The 23,986-nt window shown below is 44.0% G+C and overlaps 1 protein-coding gene across 1 annotated transcript in view; it reads left to right on the top strand.

Annotated features, from left to right (window-relative positions):
• LOC122787605 overlaps positions 1 to 23,986 on the top strand; it is a 707,479-nt gene that overhangs the window by 106,606 nt on the left and 576,887 nt on the right. Inside the window, exon 2 of the mRNA XM_044054399.1 lies at positions 15,995 to 16,087. Within this exon, the coding sequence (XP_043910334.1) occupies positions 15,995 to 16,087 (93 nt within the window). The remainder of the gene's footprint in view (positions 1 to 15,994; positions 16,088 to 23,986) is intronic.

Below are 23,986 nucleotides of genomic sequence, written 5' to 3'. Positions count from 1 at the left end.
TTGATTTCGCCCGCCATTATTTTGGTAAGAAATTTAATTATACCATGCCGTCGGAGCAACCGACGACCAGAATGCATAAAAAAACGCAAAGATAAGGACAGGCAGCCGAGACCCAAACCAGACTCCGAGGCCTCTGCTAGGCCAGTCGCCGGTTTTCCGGTTTTCAGTGAGGCGCCTACGCAGCCCCTGACTACCGCTGATTTAGAACCCCAGGCGGCATCCGATTCCCAAGCGGAGATTGCTAGGCCTCCACAACCTTTACCTTTAGGCCCTTCCGACTCCATGGCTGAAGGAGATTCCGGTGCAGTTGAAACGCCTTCAGTTGCTCACTATTAAATCCTATGCAAAGCTGAAAACCCCTTTAAAAACAAAGAAGACTGTAAAGCAGTCTCCAGTACAAGGCCCCATGCCTAAGAAACCGATCCTTAAGATGGCTGAAGATTTAATTGCCCTAATCAGGGGTTCCCATCCCCCTCCTGATAAAAGGCCAAGGCAGGAGGAGGACTACGCTTCCTTTGACCAGATTTCAGTTTCCTCTGATTCTTCTGAGGAACAGGAATATTCTTTTCCCCCTTATGAAGACTCTGATGCTGAAGAGTCTATCCCTTCAGCATCTCCCCCAGAAGACTACTCTTTTGGGGAAATAGTACATACCATGAGGGAACATTTCCACTGGGAAGGCCAGGGTTACTCTGATTCTAAGAAAAGGCTCTGAGAGTTCCTTTTACTACCCCAGCACAGACCACTTGCTATTCCACCCGTGTTAGACATTGTGGATGATGTTTATTCAGAATCTAGCCTTAGCCCAGATTCTCACTACCTCCTGCACCAGCCAAACCATACAGATACTAGAGAGTCCCTGACTCTCACAAATTCCTATACAAAAGCTCTGTTGCTGACCCAGAAACCATTTCCCAGGGTCCCAAAGGGGTTAAGGCCTTTATTGCTAAAAATCCTGTACCCTCTGAAAGGGATTCTAGAGCACTAGACAGATGGGGAAAGAAAGTGTATACCTCAGCTCCTCTAGCTATGAGGGCCTTAAATTGCCAGTTTCACATGCTGAAATATCAACAATATCTGATGTCTCAATTAAAACAAAAAATTATCACACACACAGAACAGCCTGATTACAAGGAAATGCAAGATTTGTTGCATGCAGCTGAACAAGTGGGAAGACATACTTTGCAATGTGGATTTGATTCATTGGAAGCTTCTTGTAGAGCAGCAGTGACAGGGTCTGTCATACATAGGCATGCTTGGTTAAAAGAACAAACTTTACCTGATCATGTTAAAGCAAAGTTATTGGATGCACCTTTACAGCAGGATGTTTTATTTGGTGTAAAAGCATTAGAGGTTTTAAAGAAAATGGAGGATAAGGCAAAATCTATGCAGATGGTCAAGGATTTTTTACAGGTTCGACCCCCTCGTTTCAGCAGAAATTGGCCAACCAGAAACTGGTCCTTTCCAGCTTCTGCCAGACCACAGAGGGGCAAATACAGCTGCCCCAGGGGCAGAGGTCAGTTACAAGGCTCTTACCAGCCTCGACAATGGGGTGCCACAACCCAAAAAGGAGGAGAAGACAGGTCTCAAACTATCAGAAGACAAACACCATGACTTACCCCTCAGACTGACTAGCAAATCCCTCCTGGCAGCTCCCTTGGGAGGAAAACTAGCACTTTTTGCAGACAAACTGGCACATCATCACAAGAGGCAAATGGGTCCTAAATATTGTATCTCATGGATACAGATTCCACTTTCACACTTTACCAAGGATAAAAGGAATACCAAACCTGCCACCAAATCAATGGGCAGAGGCTCAAAAGCAAATTTCAGCTCTCATGGACATGGGAGCCATTCAACAGGTTCCTACACAGGAGCAAGGACAAGGATTTTACTCAAGACTCTTTCTAGTTCCCCGAAAGGACAAAGGCTGGAGACCCATTCTGGACCTCTCAATTCTAAACGCATATCTGAAAGTACCCAAATTCAAGATGCTAACACTATAGCAACTTCCCATGCTGGGCAAGAAGGCTTGGCTAGTAACGGCCCTCAGAGGCATACCTGCATGTCCCTATCAGACAAAATTGCAGAAGATACCTCCGATTTATAGCAGGTTCAACCCATTACCAATTCTCTGCACTTCCCTTTGGCTTATCTACTGCGCCCAGGGTCTTCACAAAATGCCTGGCACTAGTAATTACATACTGCAGACAAAGAGGAATTCAAATATATCCATACCTGGACGACTGCCTTATTCAAGCAGAAAGCAAGGATATTCTTTTAAAGCATCTGGCGTTTGTCAAAAACCTATTAAGTTGCCTAGGGTACACAGTAAACGAAAAGAAATCAAAACTAGTGCCCTCACAACACATAATATTCCTGGATGCCAGCTTAAATACAACGTCCCAGATGGCTTATCTCACGCCGGACAAGCAAGGACAACTGACTCAGTACTTCAAAGTGATGGCAACAAAGACCCAACTCTCTGCAAGAAAAATTCTGCAGGCCTTGGGATTCATGGCATCTTGCATACTACTAATACCATTTACAAAACTGCATATGAGGAAATTACAATGGTACCTGAAAAGCGTATGGACTCAACACAGCCACAGCTAGGAAACAATTCCACTCATTCCCTGCCTTCAACAGGAGTTTCTATGGTGGGCTCAGGCATGTCACCTCAACAAGGGTCAGCCTTTTACCTTACCCACAGCCAGGTAAACTATAACAGATGCATCGGATTATGCCTGGGGAGCACACATGGCAGGACAGTGTATTCAGGGCAAATGGTCTGCAGATCAAAGGCATCTACATATCATTCAAAAAGATGCTAGCTGTACAAAATGCTCTAACAGTTTTCAAGGACCTCCTACATTCAGGACAACTACGAATAAAGACGGACAACACCGTGATGTGGTACATAAGCAAGGGGGCACACATTCCTACCCCCCTATGCAGGCAAGCAATGACCTTGTGGAACACAGCACTGACCTACCAAGTTCAACTACAAGCACAATTCCTGCCAGGAAAGAAAAACACATTGGCAGACTATCTAAGCAGAAACATCATAGATCCTCACGAGTGGAAACTAGATCCACAAGTATTCGCAATGATAACTCAAAAATGGGGGAGCCCAGACATAGATTTGTTTGCTTCCCCCCAAAACTACCAACTACGGAAATTCTGCACAAGGACATACCACACACTAGCTTGGAAAGTGGATGCCCTCTCATTCAGTTGGAAAACATTGACAGTGTATGCCTTTCCTCCACTGCCTCTTCTGGCAAAGGTGCTGCTGAAAGCCAGATTAGGGAGACCACAAATGATACTCATTGCTCCAGACTGGCCACGCCAACACTGGTATCCAATACTAAGGAACATGGCTCAAGGCCCACTATGGATTTTACCTCCGATTCCTCACCTGCTCACTCAGCAAAACGATCAGATTCTACACAGCCAGCTCAAGACTTTAAATCTGGATGCATGGCAAATTACCTAAACAACCAGTCAACACTACTCTCTAAAGCTGTGATGGATGTCATTCTGGAGGCCAGGAAGCCCAGCACCAGGAAAACCTATTCAGACAAATGGAAAAGATTCTGTGCCTGGAACCAGGCTAAAGGCCAAAATCCCCTTGTCCCAAATATTCCTCAGATTCTTCAATATTTGAGATGTTGCACAAAGGACTTTTCCATTTCCTCTGTTAAGATCCACGCCTCAGCTATTTCAGCTCAATACAACACAGATCCTCCTATATTTTCACATCCATTACTAAGACAGTTCCTCAGAGGGGCTAAGAACATAAGACTGCCCCGGAGAGCACCAACACCAACTTGGGATCTCAATTTTGTTTTGGAAAAACTTACACTACCACCCCTTGAACCAGCTTTTACAGCTGATCTACAGTTTCTATCATGGAAAACTGCCCTGCTGCTAGCAATAACTTCAGCACGAAGAGTCTCAGACTACAGGCCCTAATTGCAGTGGAGCCTTTCATCATTTTTCATCAAGACAGTCTGTTTACGAACTTAACCCTTCCTTTATGCCAAAGGTGGTATCCAGTGTGACCCTAAACCAAACCATTCATTTGCCCACCTTTTATCCAAACCCCCAGAACAAAGGGGAAAGGCTCCTACACTCTTTGGACATTCACAGGCAATTACGTTACTACTTGGATAAAACTAAGACTTTCAGAAAATCTGACCAGCTCTTTGTATCCTATGCTGCAGGATCACAAGGAAAGCCTATCTCAAAGCAGACCATTTCAAAATGGATAGGACATTGTATCCGTTTCTGCTACACACAGCATGGGAAACCTGTACCTGGTAACATTAGACCCCATTCCACCAGGGCTACAGCAACAACAGCCTTCCTCAGAGGGGTACCAACCAAGGATATTTTGGAGGCTGCAACTTGGAGTTCAGTGCACACCTTCACCAAGCACTATCACTTACCTCTATACTCTAAAACCAGAGCTGGCTTTGCCACTGCAGTTCTGCAGGGCCTACTAGCCTCTCCAAACCCTGTTTAGTTCCACCACCCATCCTTAGCTTTGGGATTCAACCCAAGTGTGATGACTGCAGCAGTGTAACACGATGAACATAGTACAGTTTTGTACCTACCATAAATGTAGATGTTCGAGTGTTCACACTGCTGCAGTCCAGGTTACCCTCCCTCCATCCCTTCTAACCTAGCTGAGCCTTTCTATACCTTTTCTATCCTGTACAACCTTTGTGATGTATTTGCTTGTAACTGAAGGTATTCCTTTTATTACTTTTACATGTTTTATTAGCAATGTGTATTGCCTACCTACTTGGGGGCACCTGACATCACATCTGGGGCAAGAAAAACTGAAGAAAATGACGTTGGATGCCTCTTATATACCCCTGGCGGACTGATGTCAGGGAAGAAGCGACAGCAACCGACGCCGGACCAAGACTTTGGAACTCTGGCCGACTGTGGGACCGCCTGACTGCAGAATAACCCAAGTGTGATGACTGCAACAGTGTGAACACTCTAACATCTACATTTATGGTAGGTACAAAACTGTACTTTTCTTTCCCTCACTTATTAATAGCACCTTCTCTAATCTGACTCTTGCCCAAGGCATATCTGGATCAGAGTGTAGGCTTAATACTTCCTAGGCCCTGAGTTGGTTCTCTGACAATGTCAGCTCTGGCACTGTCAGAGTCTCAGCTAAACCATCGGCACAGATTCTGGTTTGGATCCGAAGACCTCTCTGTCGTTAGTCCCAATGGAGACTATATCTGCCGGAGTCCTCCCCTAATAAACCCGCAGAGGAGGTTCACAGGAAACAAGTATAAGAAGAGACGCATGGATTCCTCTGAGAAATCCCCAACAATGACACTGATTTTGATAGAGAATGTTCTCCCGCCTTGAGGACATCTCTTTGGGACGTTCTCAAACTTGGTAGGAAGGGGGTTGATCCTCCGAAGCACCTTCTCTGGAGGAATCGTACTATTTCAGGCCAGGGACTCTTCCCCCCCCCCCCCTCCCCAACTGTGCATAGATCTTGGGATTACAGTTCATCAAGAATAGTCCTAGCTACAACCAGTCCAGTCCCTGGAAATCATTGGAGCATTTTTGGACGCTGCTTCAAATAGCAAAACTCCCTCAAACAAGAATTGTATCCTTACATCAACAAGCCCAAGAAGTCTTCTCACCAGAAGCCATCAGAGAGACTAATTCATCTTATAGCATCCTGCATTGCATTAGTAACACTAGCCAGATTCTACATGCAAATTCTTCAATGGACTCTGGTGGTTTGGTTGTCAGTCAGAAAACCCGTCTCTTTTTTCTAGTGATTCTAACAAACCTTTGTAAAGCGAGTGGCTACATACTTAGCAAATTCTACAGGGACATCCTTCCATTCTTCCCAAGCAACAATGACCACAGACTCTTCTCATCTGGAGTGTGTGTGGGGTTATTTTACTGGGAAAACCGTCCAAGGCATATGATCTTGGAGGCCAGATTTCTCATTAATATGTTGGAGATGAGAGCAGCCCTCTTAGCATTGCAGGCCCTTCAGGACTTTCTCCCTTGGTGTGTGAAATCTGTTCAGACAGGCATGACGGTGGTCTGACAGAGCTTTAACTAGGTGGAACCAGATCTTACCCCTTTTATGTCAAGAGGCCATGAGTGTGGCAGTGAGAGATGCCCTTTTGCCACTTTCTAATAATGCATATCCCGTGGAGATCAATTATACTTGCAGATAAACTGAGCAGATCCAGCCTGCTCCCTAATGAGTAATCCCTCAATCCTTTAGTAAGAGTGCATCTTCAGCTGCTGGGGCTGACCTTGTTCCGACCTGTTAACCTCTTTGCACAATACTAAATGCAGCATGTCCTTCACTGGAATTCCCCACGAGGGAGAGTCACCCAAGGATGCTGTAACTTGCCTTTGGTCTCCTTTATCTCTACTCCAATGCCCCTGATTCCCAAGTTTCTACAGAAAACATCTGCGATGTGGGTTATCTTTCTCCTAGCCCTTTATTGGCCTTGATAAGTGTGATTTCCCTTCCTCTGGCCTCCTCTAGTCCACCCTTTGTGGCTGCTGAGCTCTAGTTCACCCTTTGTGGCTGCTGAGCTTAGAGTCAGATCTTCTGACTTGCCCATCCGGGGTTACCTCATCAGAACATTCCCTCACACTGTGACTGCATGATTTATCCAATTTCACTGATAGTTCTCCAGTCCAGGATTTCATCTTCACTTGTCCACATTGTCGTCGTCCCCCAAAAAAAGCCCTCCACTGGGAAAGTCCATGAGCCAATGGAAAAGGTTTTCTATTTGGGCAGTTGAAAAGAATATTGATCCTTAGCCCCTCTTCAAGCAATTTTAGGCTTCTTTGCACATCTCTTCCAGTGTGTGGAGCCAGCTATTCCACAATCGAGGTACAGTTAGCTGCTGTATGTTCTTTTCATATGGGTGAAAAACATACTCCCATTGCATCTCTCAGATTATCCAAGGCTTTCCTCTGAGGTACCTTTTTAATACTCCCTCCACTCAGAGAACCAGTCCTTCTATGGGATATTACCATTGTGCTGACTAGGCCCTCATCTGAACCTGCTGCCAAGGTTTGCCTAAAATTTTTATTATGGAAAATGTCTGGTGGTAATCACTTTTGTCAGAAGAGTTTGAGTTAAGGCCCGTCTTCAAAACCTCCCTTCTTAAGGTGTCTCCTGAATCTTCCATAAATCAGTCCACTGATCTTAGTGTTCTTCCCAAAAATTTTCAAACTTGGGAGACGTGTTTTTTTTATTACTGAAAAAAAACCAAAAGAGGAAATCGTTGTTGTTATTGTAGTCCCTTTTCCTCAAGAAATAAGTGTCAAAAAGTGTCCCTTTCTTGTTTGCAAGTCCACTATCAAGAGAGAGGGCTAACTCCAAATTCTCATTCCACCAGATCTGTTGCTTTGTCTACAGCTTTCTTTTCTAGTGTTTGATAAAATGTGTATGCATCTGGTACTTTCTTAATATTCACACTTCATTTCAACTAAAGATTTATTCTAACTATTATCTGTTCAGCTGTGCTTTTCTGCTGTTCCATAAGGTCTCCCAAGTGAGAAAAGTAGCTGTGTGAGAAAGTAGCTGAGTGCTCTGTCCCAGACAAGACACAAATATTACAGACAAGTACCACTCAGATAAGAAAGTTATGTCTCCACTCCCATGATTCCTCTGTATTCTCCGCTCACACCCCCCTTAAATATCATCCCACCACACCTCCATTTTAATATTTTATTTCTCACCTTGGCTCCTGAAGGTTGTTAGGTGACCTCACCATGCTCCGAAGGTTGCCGCACCTTTTGTCCCTAACACTTTATTTTTTTGTACCATTTTTTTTATGGCTCAAACTACTTACCCTTATTTTTAAATTCCATTTTTATTAGCAGGCAAACTGGATCAGATGTTGATTTAATCCTTACACTAGGGATTTACAGGTAGGGAAGGAGCCTGAGCACCTGATCCAGGAAGGATGGAGGGCTTTGAACTGCCAGTTTCATATGTTGAAATATCAAAACTATCTTCTTTCTCAATTGAAGTCTAAGGTGGATGCTCTGGCGGAAGGCATTGAGTGTAAAGAATTACAAGATTTGGTGCATGTTTCAGAGCAGGTGGGTAAGCATTCTTTACAATGTGGTTTTGATGCTGTACAGGCCTCGTCTAGAGTGGCTGCCACTGGTTCAGTTCTTCGCAGGCACGCATGGCTGAGGGATCAGAATTTATCTGACCATGTTAAGACAAGGATCTTGGATGCTCCATTACAGTCTGATGTGTTGTTTGGTTCACCTGTGGAGTCAGTCTTGAAGAAAATGGAAGACAAGGCTAAGTCCATGCAGGCTGTTAAAGATTTTTTGCAAGTGCAGCCTCCAAAGTTTAGTAGGAATTGGCCTGCTAAGGGGTGGACGTATCCTTTTTATGATTCTCAGTCTAGGGGTAGATCTAGACGTGGTAGGGGCAGAGCTCAGAGTTCTTTCAGACCTAGAACAGGGAGTTCACCTGCACAATCTTCGGGTGAGGGCAGGGGCCAGTCCTTTCGTAAACCGGCCCAATGACCTACCTTTTCAGCTGCCAGATCCTTCTTGCCTGGCAGCTCCTTTGGGAGGAAGGTTGGCACTCTTCAAGGAAAATTGGAATTTGATTACCCAAGACAAATGGGTATTTGATATCATACACCGAGGTTACAAGTTTTATTTCCATACCTTGCCTCCTTTCAAAGGCATGCCGGACGTTCCTCCTCAGCAAAGACTAGAGGCTCACAAACAAATTTCTCTGCTACTTCAAATAAGGGCCATACAACCGGTCCCTCTGCCAGAAGTGGGCCTAGGATTTTATTCTCACCTGTTCCTAGTACCAAAGAAAGGGAACAAGTGGAGACCAATCTTGGATTTATCTATCCTCAACACATATCTGGACATTTCCAAGTTCAAAATGTTGACGTTACAACAGCTTTTACCTCTGCTGGGCAAAGATCACTGGATGGTGACTCTGGATCTCAAGGAGGCTTACCTTCATGTTCCTATCAGGCTCAGTTGCAGAAAGTATCTGCGTTTTCGGACTGGGACTTCTCATTATCAGTTCTCTGCATTGCCCTTTGGCTTATCCACTGCGCCCAGAGTGTTCACGAAGGTTCTGGCTCCAGTGATAGCTTTCTTCAGGCTAAGAGGAATACAGATCTATCCTTATTTGGACGATTGCCTGATTCTGGCCCAAGGAAAGGACGAACTTCTTCATCATTTACAGTATGTGATAGCAGTGCTAAGATGCCTGGGGTATTCTGTGAAAGAAATAAAGTCCAGTCTAGTACCCTCTCAGAACATGTGCTTTCTGGGTGTGAGACTGAATACAGCATCCCAGATGGCCTTTTTGACCCCGGACAAACAAAAAAATCTTTCTCTTTACTTCCATCAATTGTCTCGTCAGTCCAGGCTGACTGCAAGGACAGTCCTTCAAGCCTTGGGGTTCATGGCATCTTGTATTCTGGTAGTTCCCAATGCCAAACTGCATATGAGGAAGCTACAATGGTATCTCAAAAATGTATGGACACAGCACTGTCAGCATATGGACACTGTCATTCAGATAATACCTTGCATTCAAAAGGAATTTTTGTGGTGGGCTCAGGAATGTCACCTAAACAAGGGATTCTCTGTGACCCGGCCAGAGGCGAGTCAGATTCTAACGACAGATGCCTCAGACAAAGCTTGGGGAGCTCATCTAAATGGAAAGTGGGTACAAGACAAGTGGCCTGCCAGACTTCAACATCTGTATATCAACTTGAAGGAGATGTTAGCAGTCCAATTTGCATTAATAGCTTTCAAGGATTTACTTCTTCCAGGGCAGGTGTTGGTTCTAACAGACAACACAACTGTCATGTGGTACATCAACAAGCAAGGGGAACGATTCTTATCCTCTATGCAGACAAGCAATGATTTTGTGGGAGACTGCTCTCAGTTTACAGCTAAATTTTCAGGCAAGGTTTCTGCCGGGAGCACAGAACTCCTTAGCAGATGTGTTGAGCAGACAAATTATGGATCCCCACGAGTGGAAATTGGATCCTCATGTATTTCAGAAATTGACAGTGTTATGGGGAACTCCAGACATAGATCTGTTCGCTTCTCCACTAAACTACCAGCTGCCAAAGTTTTGCACAAAAGGTTTCATCCCACAGCTTGGAAAGTGGATGCTCTCTCATTCAATTGGAGCAATCTTCATGTGTATGCCTTTCCACCTCTGCCTCTCCTCCCAAAGGTACTCCTGAAGGTCAGACAGGACAAGCCAAAGATGATTTTAATAGCTCCAGATTGGCCTCGACAGCACTGGTACCCATTACTGAGAAGTCTGGTACGGAGCCTCCATGGCCTTTGCCTTCGATTCCACACCTGCTGTCTCAGGAGAACAGTCATTTACTCAATGTCAAACTTCACTCTCTACATCTAACAGCCTGGCATATTCTGTTTTAAACCCTGGAGGGTCTCAGCTTCCACAGCAAGTTTTGAATGTTATTTTGGAGGCCAGAAGGCCTAGTACAAGGAAAGTGTACGCAGATAAATGGAGGAGGTTTTTATTTTGGAGTACAGCAAAGGAATTTGATGTTTCTAAGCCTAATTTGAGTGTGGCTCTTCAATATCTTACTGAGTTACTGGGACAACGGTTTGTCCTTCTCCTCTATTAAGGTTCATGCTGCAGCAATTTCTGCTCACTATGACTGTGACCCACCATTGTTTTCTCATCCTTTGTTTAAGCAATTCCTTAGAGGGGCAAAGAATATAAGACCCCCACGTAGAGCTCCTACTCCTGCTTGGGATCTCAATTTTGTGTTGGAGAAACTCACTCTACAACCTTTTGAGCCTGCAGCTACTGCCGAGTTGAAATGTTTATCATGGAAGACTGCTTTTTTGTTGGCCATTACCTCTGCGAGAAGGGTTTCTGAATTACAGGCCCTTATGGCGGTTGAGCCTTTCTTAATTTTCCATAAGGATAGGGTATCTTTATGCACTAATCCTTCCTTTATGCCTAAAGTGGTTTCTAGTGTGGCTTTAAACCAGACTATTCATTTGCCTACTTTTTATGCAAACCCCCAAAATAAAGGGGAAAAGATTTTGCACACTTTGGATATACACAGGCAGTTGCGATATTATTTGAGCAGAACTAAAGGGTTCAGGCAGTCTCAGCAGTTATTTGTTTCATTTGCTTTGGGTTCTCAGGGCAAGCCTGTTTCAAAACAAACTATTTCTGAGTGGATTGGGTTTTGTATTGCTTTCTGTTATTCCCATCATGGTAAGGAGATTCCAGCTGGGATTAGGCCTCATTCCACTAGGGCTACTGCCACTTCTACAGCTTTTTAAGGGGTGGCAACTAAAGATATTTTGGAGGCAGCTACTTGGAGTTCAGTGCATACTTTCTCTAAGCATTACCACCTTCCACTTTACTCTAAATCTAGGGCTGGTTTTGCCACTGCAATTTTACAGGGCATTTTGGCAGCTCCTAATGCTTTATAGTTTTGCCATCCTCCCTTACCTCTGCTTTGGGATTCTACCCATATGTAAGGACTGCAGCAATGTGAGATGAAGAACATAGTACAGTTTTGTACCTACCATAAATGTAGATGTTCAAGATCTACATTGCTGCAGTCCAATTCCTCCCTCCTTCCCTCTGTAGTTAGAGGCGGCTGTGTGGTTTGGGTTGTGAATATTGTAAATATTGTAAATATTGTAAATAGGATTAGTGCAGGGGTGGTTGGTTGGTTTTTTGCTGTCTTTTGGTTTTGGCCTTTCTTTTTAGGGCCTTCTGACATCTGGGGCAAGAAAAGACTGAGGATATGACGTCGGTCATGCGCTTTTGTACCCTGACGTTCTGATGTCAGTTCTAAGCGCCTTGACCGACGTCAGCCTTATACTTTGGTATTCGGGCCGACCGAGGACAGCGGACTACCCATATGTAAGGACTGCAGCAATGTAGATCTTCGAACATCTACATTTATGGTAGGTACAAAACTGTACTTTCCTCATACTTAAGGGATCATTGAAATATGTTTGTAGGAGTTAAGAGCCAAGGATCTGGAGAGTACAGTAAAACTGGCATACTCTCAATTGACTTAACACTTGTAATAATTTTCTTAATATATGTCAAGACATGTTTTTTGACTTTGCACAAATAATTCTGGTGATACAGCTGTTTAATTTACCCCACTTTTCTTGTACCAAACAATGCCATCCCTCTGCCAAGTGTTTCTATAAGAAGCTAAACAGTTGTCAGATTTCATATAGTTAGAGGCAATGTAGAACTTCTTGAAAATCACTTTTCCTCTCCAGAGGATATGACAGGTTTGGGAGCACCACTTACTGAAAACTATAGTATGGCTGCCACCTTGAAGAATTTCTATACCCTAATTAAGGAGGACCTCACCTAGCTCTGAAAACTCATTCTGACTGAGCAACTGGGGAGCTTTCAGATCTTTGCAAATCAGTCTGCAGGAAAAGAGGATCCCTTAATTTAGTGAGGTCTCAGATTGGGAAGTATTTCTTCTTACCATTTACAAAATAGATCTGTAAACACATGCTACAATCTTGGAAAGAGGAAATTCTCCCCACAAGTTTGTCCACTTGCTAGGGTACACGAAATAGACCTGTTAGGAAGGTTGGGATTCTTAGTTTTGAGAATGATTGGCCATTAATGAGGAGGGAAAGGAGTGGAAGATGCCTAAAGAAGAATTTTTTGTTCAACAGTCTTAACAACTGAAGTGTATCTAACTGGTTTTGTATGGCAGAAAACTTGCACCAAATCCTCAGGTATTTGGGTAGGTCTGTTGAACAAAATAGGGGCTAGAAGCATCACTCCTTAAAGGAAAAGGTATCATTAGTCTGTTGTAATAAATAAAAAAAAAAAAAAAGAAAACTTATTTAAATGCATTTCCTGCAAGGTGGAGAGTTTGAGAAAAGCATGAAAAAGAGATGTATGTATCTTGATCCTAAGTCATGTCTGGGCAAGGATTACACTTAGTCATAGATATGCAACTATTTCTCATAATGTAGCTTTATTGGATGGCATTATCCTCACAAGTTTATATTCTCTGTCGTGCCTTTACAAAATGTTTCTAGGGTGAGCTTGTCTTTTGGGGAGATGAGGAAACCAATGTGTGATCAGGGGGACATGTTTAGTACCTAAAAGGCCTTTGTTAAATTTTGTGATGACTTGCAAACATGGTTGTGGCAAGGTGAGATTGGATACTCTTACTTGACTATTAATTATCTATGACATGAGGCATTCATTAAGGGAGGAGTCCCTTCTCTTTGCCCTTATACTCTTTTGGCCCTAATAAAAACATCACTAGGTTATGAAAATGTAAATTCCCTCTTCTAATTACATAATATATGTCTGGATGTGCTCTGTAGGAGAGAGCTGGAAGTGATAGATAAGCACTTAAGTGAGAAAGTATAGAAATGGCTTCCTTGGATTCATTTGAATTGAATTACTGGCTGCTTAAAAGATATAAGCATATAGCTCGGACTACTTCATTAAACAAGTTTAACAGTTATTTGGTATTTTTACATATAGAAATGATTACATGGTTACTTGACGCTTTTAAATATTGGTATGCGGATGTCTGCTTGGGTAATTAATAAATATATATATATATATATATAATACACACACACTGTAAATGATATATGTATACTTGGGTTTTTCTCTCACCATTTAGTAGCTTCAAGATTCGGTGTAAGAAACCAAGTATTTTAAATGATTTTCAAAAGTTACATTTTACAATTATTCTTATGTTTCATCTTTTGAAAGGATTTACTGTAAGTGTCGGTGTGTGTGTATGTGTATATATAAAAAAAAAAAATATATATATATATTTTTTTTTTTTTTTTTTTTTGAGTTTTTGAGTTTTTATATATAGAATTGATTTGCAGGGATGGAAGCAAAGCAACATAGTTACATAAACGCTAGTAAGTGATATAAGCTTCATATGCTGTCCACATTTAGTTTTACTATTGTGTGTTTTTTTTGGAATTTTTCAATATAAGTTGTTGGGGGGGGGGGGGGCTAATCCAGGCTTCCTCCCAAAAGTAGTTTACCAGTTGTCCATGAAAGGCATTTTAATCTCCACCTGCCTCCCCATGGCAGGGACTATGAGCGAATCTTTAAAACTCTAGTATGCATGGTCTATACAAGTTTTACAAGAAGTGTGCATTACTTCAGGAAGACCTAGACAACTGCTGATTTCCTTTACTGTGCATAGGTAAAAAATCTGTTTATTAATCATATGCAAACTGAGAATATCTAGCTGGGTAGTCTCATTTCCAGTTGTGTTCTAGGAGGCAAAGGTCCAGTAGTGCAGACGGATAAAGCAGTGACTGCACCCCAGGCAACCCAGATTCATATAGCTTCTAGGATGATGGACGACAGTATGACAAGGGATTTCTGTGCCATCCAGAGATGCAGATGGAGCAGCGCCGTCTGTGGAATGCACACTGAAGGAGGGGTTAATATGCAAAAGATGCAACTCTGGGACAGGTTTTAGGCTTAAGAAACCACTGATGGGTGTTAGCCTTTGTAGGTGGCATATTGGTGTATTTACCAGTTTGGGAGATGTGATTCTTCGGTGGCATGTTAACTTGTCTTCCTGCTCAGCAGTGGGATGAAAACTATTGTAACTGTCCTCTTAGACACCCCCCCCCCCCCAAGAATGGCTGTAGCCTCCATAGTTAATGGAGGACTTTCCACCACAGAGAAATGAATGAGCTTAAATCCAATGTGGGGAAGCTTAATATTCAGTAGGCATAAGTGCAAAAAAAAAAAAACAAAGGCACAGAAAAGGGGGAGAGCTGCAGTACATAGCGTGAACATAAAACAACAGATATGACAGTAAATTCAACATGCAATAAAGCTTATGTTTCTAACTTAAATTGTGGAAGTTGCCAAGCAAGCCCTTTCCAGGTGCATTGCAAACTAATGTTTTTTTGCCATCGGGTGGCCAAGCACTCACTGAAAAATGCTGTGGTCTAAACGTTTTCCACTGGAGGAATGGCTTCCTAAAGTGTTCGCTGTAAGAAAGTCTCCAGTGTAGACATCGGTACTAAGGGCCTCTTGGTCTTCATTGAATACCTTCATCAAGCATTGTTGTCTCACCTGCTTTTCTGGGAGTCTGGCCTCCTTTTGTATATCTCTATTTAAGGAATCCTCCTTCTGAATTGTAGTTCTTGGGTTGTCTGTGGCTCCTTCCACTCTGGGGGTCTAGTGTCTATTATTCAACCCAGCCATAAAGCCCCATAAGGTATAAGCTCTGATTTTGATATATTGTCAGCCCTCCTTGATTGGTTACAAATGCTGGCACTCTGTCACCTTGGGTTGGGTATCTCTTCTGTCCAGACTCTGATGCTGGTAAATTCTAGAGATTCAGAAAGCATTTGTTTGCAGAGTAGCTGTGAACTTTACATTATTTTCTAATTTGTAGTGGTTTGTGTTGAGTAGCAATTCATATGGGGTCTGTTCATGATGATCTGGCACTGTGTGTGTACAAACCAGGAGTAGACTCCTCTGAGAAAAATGCCAGATTGTGATTAGAGAACAGTAAGAGTCCAACTGTGAGGATTTGAGTGTTTTCTCTTAGATCTGATATAGTAGGAATGTATTTGATTTCTTTGCTGGGCATTTTTCTTAGCTCCTACAGCTGAATCTAGGATTTGTCAGTAGAATATTTCTGCATAGTCACAGACTGCTCTATATTTCATAACCCTCAGTAGCTTTTCTTCCCAGACATCCACTGCAAACTGTCTTGGCCATGCTGGACAAGGCAGCTATCAAAATATCTAAGTTATCAAAATAGCCAAGTGGTATTAAGTAAGCAAAGTGCTGTTGGGTGAAGGTTGCATGTGTTTCCTTATTTTTTACTTTACTTTTTGGAGCATTAGTAGGCTGAGACCAAAACGTACTTTACACACTACATTTTGTATAACAGAGCTGTTTTTTCCACAGAAAACATTGGCTGTGAAATCGGACTGCTGCTTTGAATTTGTGGATGGTATATGCACAGAGACACGAGAGAGTAATCAAACTCTCCATTACCAGGTGAGCTTTACGGTTGTTCGAGAGTGACCACACTCCCTAAGAATGAGTGAATAAACAGACGTCTTTATAATTGGTTGAACTCCCTGCATTGGTGCTTGTACTTTGTACTGAAATATTAAGTCAAAAATGCTATATTACTACACTATCAAAAGAAACAGATGATCCTACGTACAGGTCCCTTTGCAAGGAGTGCACAGTTTGGATTTTTTTCCTGAAACCAGTGTTGAGACAAGTACTTGGTAATCTTAAATGCTTGTTTCTGGAAGACTGTATCCTCTGCAGGCACATAACGTTCATGTGTCACTGGTATATACTTTGCACTATGCCACCCTGTTCCTTGTTTATTATATTTCAGTTTTCATTCTGACATTTGTCTCTGAAGAATTTCAGTATTTACTGATTAGAAAAACATGTTTCTAAATATTCGGTGTCATCTTATTACTAGTGAAGACACACACACGGTACACTAAAGAACCCTGATGGAGGTCCCAGAGCTTTGACTGTGACACATGAAACTTACAAACCTTGACAGAGGAAGTTGCCAATGTAGGGATTAACCAGATGGTCATTCCATGACACTAGGCAGGAAAAGTTTCATGTATTGGAACTGGTGCCCAGTTATTGCCCAGCCTGTGTCCTCTTTTAAGGCTGCTGCTTATGTGGTAGTCTGTGAAACCTCATTGATGGTGAGCTTCTTCCCTTTGCCTTCAAATAACCCATGTGAAACCAAAGAGGTGGCATCGCATTTTGGGAATGGGCACCCTTCCTTGGTTGAGCACATAGGCAAATTGCTTGAAGTGAGAAGTTGAATCCCTATAAACATGTCTTGGAGGTTGAACCTGCACTATAGTTTGAAGGAGCATAAGCTTTTCACTTTGCTGAGCTCTCATTGGGTTCAGTGGAGAGTGAGCTTCCCCCTGCCTCCACCACCATCCACCTACCTCACTATCTGACATTACCACTATGTTAGAGATGTGTAGCCATTTTTAGTTGAAGATGACCATACAAGCAAAGAAAGTACTGCTTCTTGATACTGAGTCATACACCTACTGCTTGATATGATATTGTTAATCCTCATTCAGTCATTACGCATGGGTATCTGTTCCAACCTCGGAACCGAGCCGGCCATTTTCCAAGCTCTAGTCAGCTTCAAACTCTTGAGCTAAACTCTTACCCACAATCCCCCTCTCCCTGTTACCCCAGATTTCATTTGCCGCGTTGCCATTTGGTCGTGTCAAGCTACTTCTCTTGAGCCAAATACAGTCATTTGTTGTTTAATAGTTTTTCAGATTACTTTTCTGTCAGAAAAGTTCATATTTTATTGTCACCCTATCGCATCTAGTTTACATAATTTTTTCAGGTTTTTCTGCTTTCTTTACCACTTTTACCACAAGATACTCTCTCTTTACCATCGTTGGTAATCCTTTTCCTTTTTCTCTCATACCTTTGGGTACTCTTGTACCATTGCTGGTACCTTTTCTATTAATTAATTTGCTGTCATGGCAGATAAGAAAGGTAGTTCGGGGTTTAAGCGGTGTTCTAATTGTGGACTCAAACTACCTACTTCTGATGCACACTCTGTGTGTTTATTGTTTGGGAGCTTCCCATTTGTCTGTTGACCCACCCTGTACTATTTGTGAGAACTTTTCTAATGGAAACTTGTTGGAAAGGGAAAAAAAAGCTGTTACTGAAGGGACTTCTTAAATCTCCCTTTTCAGAGGCTATTTCTGGGTCGGAGGCCTCAACCCCTCCTAAAGCCCATAAGAAAATCTTAGATGTTCCCACTAAGGCTAAATCTTTGCCTTCGTCCCCGGCTGGAGACTCCCGCCAACCAAAACCTAAATACGCTAAAGTTTCGACTCCAGAGCTCACTCAGTCAGCCCCATTGCTTTCGATGCCTAGACCTTAGGCTCCATTAGTGATTTTGGCTCGGTCTTCTCCTGCAGCCTTCTATATATCGGCACCGAGGGGCTCCTCTGTTCAGACTATTACCACTGTATCAGCATCGACAGTTCAGTTGGTGCAGACCTTGACCAGGTCGGCTCCACGATCTTCCTCTGAACCGACGCCTTTATTGTTGACTCCAGTTTTGTCAGTTCCAGCTTTGTCAACGATCCCACCATGACCTCGGCACTGATGACTTCGGTGCAGACAACAGTAGTCCAGTCTCTCTCTGCTCCGTTGTCCTCTTTGCGGACAGATGAGATGGGCACCGAGTCTGCTTCTTCTGTGGACAGGCCTGTTTCTCCCTCAGTCTCCGTGAGGTCCACTAGAAGCCTTTCTGAACATGTGTTGCGTTTTGTGGACCAGGTACTCTTGGCCAGTGGTATCCCTCCCCTCAGGAACTATCCTTCCTTGGGAGGTGATAACCCATCTCCAAAGACCCTTTCTTATTCTCTTCCTTTATTGCCTTTGAAGTCCATAGATATAGCACAGTCTTCTTCTGTGGTCCCCTTTATGGATCTCCCTAAGGAACCGCAGGTGCCTTCATGGCAGGAAAGTTTTGCTGCGACCCAGTATGTCAGTTGACATGCATAGTTTGCTGTTCCACAGCCATCCAGGGACTCTGGGTCGGCAGGCTGAGCCACTTAGGGGAGGGGTGACCCTGTCCTAGACATGCACTCCTCTTCTTCGGGTGGACCAGCCTTCTAACTGATGGAGAAGGCTTTCGCTGCTGCTGGCAATACCGGACTGTCTATACCTCCACCCTCCTCTGGTACACTGGTTTCACAAGTCTCACCTAGCGGACACCAGGTGCAAGGGCCGCAGGACATATTCCCTCAGAAATCGCCTTTTCCACTGTCTTCTCTAGCTAATCCAGTTGAGGAGGTCCACCGGATAAGTTCGTGTAAGAGGAAGCATATGGACTCCACAGAGGAGTCTCCTCACCGAAGACACAGATTTTGATGAGGGGGAAGGATCCCCTCAGTCACCCTCTTGAGGTATCCTTTGGTGATATCCTCGAAATCCTGAAACAGAGAGATGACGGCAGTCCTCTAATCTGACCTCTGATGAATCTGTGTTCCTGAAGGCCTTTCGCTCCTGGCCCCCCTACCTTTTGGGTTGTTCCACCTGCTGATGAACTTGTCCGGCTCATCGTGCAGCGTGCTTGGAAGGCTCCTGATACCTTCGAAGCTATTCCTTGGAGGCCAGATAAGATTTTGTCCCCCCCTGCTTCGGATCCCCATTGGTCCAAAGGTCTCCCTGTGGATGCTTTGGTGGTAGCCGCAACAAAAAAGGATCTGGCAGAAGAAAGCCAGACTGTCCATCCGCCTAACATAGTCCCGGGCTCTGGACAGGATAGGGAAGCACACCTTTGCTTCAGCGACCTTTGCTATCAGGTCCCTGAATTATATGGCACATTTTACCAGGCTTCAAAGAGATCAGATTTCTGAGCTCTCTGAAACCTTGGCTGGTGCTGTGTCTGATGAGGTCCGTAACAAAGTGGCCTCTCAGCTGGCCACCATTGAATCTGTATCTAACTCCTCTATGTGACATAACTCACGCATCAGAAGGAGCAGCTAGAGCAAGTGGGTTCAGCTGTGGTCTTGATACGACACGCCTAGATGCGCTTGTGCAATTTCGCGGAACTCTGTCTTCCTTTCTTAATGCTCCCATTGAGGCCTCCTCGTTTGGGCTCAAAGTTAAAAGCACACTGGCCAGATGTGAACAGGATAGTAAGACCCTTTCTGACGTAGATGTCCATTATTCTTCCCCTCAACTGTGCTTTCTCCCGAAACCAAAAGAGTGGGAAGCTATGGTTCAAGAAATCTCAGGGTCCTTTTTGTGACACACAGGCCGAGTTCTCCCCCAGAGGCAGAGGGGGAAACTCAAAGGGAAGAAGCTCCTTTCAGGACAGAGGGAGTCCGGGTAACCAGGGTTCCAGGGATTTTCCCTGGTCAATCTTACCAGCGCTCCTGAAGAGTGTCCCAACTTCTTTCCTCTGGAGGTGGTTGGGGGACGTTTCTCCTTGTACCCTTCTGCCTGGCTAACCATCACCACCGATCCTTGGGTACAAGGGATTATAACCAGAGGTTATCATATCCCCTTCGATCTTTGTCCTGCCCCTTCAAAAAACCTTCCCAACGTTCCACCCAGTCAAAGGGAAGCAGCAGCACTAGAAATAGAAAAGCTGCTAAGAAAGAGTCTCGTCCAAGTAGTCCCTCTAGACCAGATAGGATCTGGATTCTACTCAAGACTATTTTTGGTGCCAAAGAAAACTGGGGACTGGAGACAAATTTTGGATCTCAGTGTATTGAACAAGTTTGAGAAAGTACAAAAATTCAGGATGGTCACAATACAGTCTATCCCTCCCGCTTTTGGAAAAAGACTATTGGATGTGCTCTATAGAGCTTCAAGATGCGTACTACCACATAAAAGTGTACAGGCCATCAAGAAGATTTCTGCGCTTCTTTGCAGGAGCCAGTTACTACCAGTTCAGAGTACTGCCCTTCAGACTTTCTACAGCCCCCAGAGTGTTCACAAAGTGCATGGCAGTTGTCACAGCTTACTTGCGACTTCAAGGATTCCAGATGTTTCCATACCTAGAGTACTGGCTCATTTCCGCCCCCACCAGACATCTACTGAAAAAAGCCCTGGCCTACACTCTCCTCACTGCTCAAAAGCTAGGCATAACCATAAACTGGCAAAAATCCAATCTCACCCCATCTCAGTTGACAGAATTCATAGGGGGTTATCTTGGACACAAAAAAACTGCAGAGCTGCTATTCCAGAGCACAGAATTCTAAGGATAAAACAACAACTAATTCCAATCCTTTCAAGGGAAAAATCCACGGCTCACTCTGTTCTACAGCTGTTGGGTTCCATGGCAGCCCCCATCACCATTGTTCCCCTGGCCAGGTTTCACACGAGGCTTCTACACTGGCTACTGCTCACCCAATGGTATCCTTTTCAGCATCCTCTTTCAGCCATGATTTGAGTAACCCACAGGTGCAAAGAGGATTTAAATTGGTGAATGAGACAATTTCTCACAATGGTGTTGCCCCTTCTCCCCCCAGCAACCCAAGGCCACAGTGACCAAGGACGCCTCCCTGATGGGGTGGGGGGGGCTGTGTCAGAGACAAGACAGTCCAAGGCATTTGGTCCGAACTGGAGGCCCACCTGCATATAAAAGTTCTAGAGCTGAGGGCAGTACTTCTGGCATTGCAAGCATTCCATCTCCTGCTGCCGTCTGAGACAATTGCGATTCAGTCAGACAACATGGCGGTGGTCTGGTACATCAACAAGCAAGGTGGAACCAAATCTTACCCCCTTTGTCGAGGGGCCATGAGGATATGGCAATGGGTGATGGCTACCATCCGTTTTCTTCTAGCAATGCACACTCCCGTGAGTTCCAACATGATAGCAGACAGACTCAGCAGGTGCATTGTTTAACCTCAGGAGTGGTCCCTGAATCAGTTGAAAGCGGCAGAGATCTTCCACCGTTGGGGCCGTCCTTGCTGCAACCTCTTTGCATCCCCGACCAACTACAAATGCAGCAACTACTTTGCCCTGATTTCCCCCTCCAGGACCGTCACCCAGGGACACACTAGTCCATGACTGGCCCTCTGGTCTTTACGCATCTCCACCCTTTCCTCTCATTCCCCAATTGCTGAAGAAAGCTGTCAGTTGAAGAGCAAAGCGATCCTCATATTGGCCTTGACAGATTTTGTTCCCCTTCCTTTGGCCTCGCCTACTAGATCGACCATGGATTCTCAATCCAACCCCAGAGTTGATCTCACATCCACAGAACCTGATTCATCCCAACTTGAACAGCCTGAATCTCTCTGCTTGGCTACTCCAGTTCCATTGATTGCCAGGCAGAATGATCTTTCTTTACCAGCATGTGATATTCTCATTGCTTCTCATGTGTCTTCTACTCGAATTACTTACCTGAGTAAGTGGAAAAGATTTACCTGTTGGCTGAAAGATAAACAAGTAGACCCCTTTTCAGCACCAGTGTCGATAATACTAGACTATCTGGTCGACCTTTTTCAATTGGGTCTATCAGCCTCTACCATTAGAGTTAATTTGGCTGCAATTTCTAATTTTCATGAGGGTGTCCAAGATTCCTCTCTTATGTCCCATAAATTGTGCAAGACCTTCATAAAAGGTGTGAATCATCTGAAGCCACCTTTTGGAGAACCTATTCAACCATGGGATTGATCATTAGTTCTACAAGCTCTGACAATGTCACCTTTCGAACCAGTCTCTTCTTGCGACCTCAAGTATTTGTCATGGAAAACCTTGCTTCTAGTCGCCATTACTTCTGCCAGACATTTCTGAGCTTCAAGTTTTATGTATCAAGAGTCCATACTTCATTCTTCATAGAGATAGTGTCTCTGAGAAACTAATCCATCATTTCTGCTTAGTGATCTCTGAAATGTCCATTAATCAAGCCATTGAATTTCCAGTTTTCTTTCCCAATCATTCAAACAAAGGAGAGTATTTCCTACATACCCTAAATATCCACAGGCAAATCCGTTTTTACGTAAACAGGACTAAACCCTTTCGTAAATGTGACCAGTTATTTTTGGCCTTTTCTGGACCTAGATTAGGATCTACCATTGCTAAGGTCACATCTAGATGGTTGAAGGACTGTGTGACCTTTTTTATACACAACGTAATGTCCTGTTGCCTACTACCATGAAAGCTCATTCAACAAGGTCGATGGCAACTTCTGCTGCCTTCCATGCCAGAGCTTCTTTACACGACATCTGTTCAGCTGCAACTTGGGCTATGCTTCATACCTTCATCAATCATTACAAATTGGATTTGGCCTCTAGGCGAACAGCATCTTTCGGTTTTGTTGTGCTCAGGAATGTCCTTCCATGAGAGCCTCCCAGGAATAGAGATAGCTGGGGACTCTGCCCCATACGTAAGGAATGAAAGAGGATTAACAATATCAGATAAAGAAGTTTTGTCTTACCATAACGTTCCATCTGTATTGTTGATTTTCGTTCAGTCATTACGACCCTCCCTCCTTCCCCCTCATGTGGTTTCTAGTGGATCTCACCATCCGGTTCTTTTAAGTTATTTGACCAGAGGTAGCCTCTACCTTCTTTGACTTGCAAACTCAATCTGAGGTAACCGGGAGAGGGGGATTGTGGGTAAGAGTTTAGCTCGAGAGTTTGAAGCTAAAGCGAGCTTGGAAAATGGCCGACTCGGTTCTGAGGTCGGAATTGATACCGATGCGTAATGACTGAACGCGAATCAACAATACAGACGGAGCTTTATGGTAGGACACTTTTTTCTGTAGCACTGATTACAGGGAGTGCTTCTGTTCTTGCTAGCGTCCTTCAACCCAAGCATGAGACCATTAATCTGTTACTTATCCTGTACAGTTGGGAGTGAATGAGTGCTTCTTCGGAGATAGCAGATGTTGATATGCTTGCTGTTCTTGTGGTTCTGCATGGGGGGGTGAAATGGCTTATGTCCTTTACTCTAACATGAACAGAAATTACTTTTTAAGCTCCCTTCTGAGGGATCCTTTCGTAAGGGATATTTTGGTTCATTTGCTCATTTCAAGGTTTTCTGTCTGATCCCTTCATTTTATATTGAAAGGGACTTCTTTCGGCTTTTTCCGGTTAGGGGTCGCCACAGCGGATCATTGCCGGCTGCTGATTGGCAGTGGAGTTTTACAGTGTTGAGTTGCCAGCCCGGCACCCAACCTTCCACAGAAGGGGCACACACTCACACCTAGGGCCAATTTATTGTGTCCAATCCACCTACAGCATGTTTTTGTGATGTGGGAGGACACCAGAGCACCTGGAGGAAACCCACGAGACCACAGGGAGGACATGCCGACTCCGCACAGAAGGCACCCCAGCCGGGATCAAGGGAATTTGTTATGGAACAAAACCCCGAACCGGGCCCGTTTGGGACTTCAAAAATTGGGGG

Source organism: Protopterus annectens, chromosome 13.part0 (assembly GCF_019279795.1).
Source record: "Protopterus annectens isolate FY-2018-M chromosome 13.part0, PAN1.0, whole genome shotgun sequence".
NCBI lineage: Eukaryota > Metazoa > Chordata > Ceratodontiformes > Protopteridae > Protopterus > Protopterus annectens.
The sequence above is the reverse complement of the archived record's forward strand: the minus strand, read 5'-3'. Positions and strand labels throughout refer to the sequence as shown.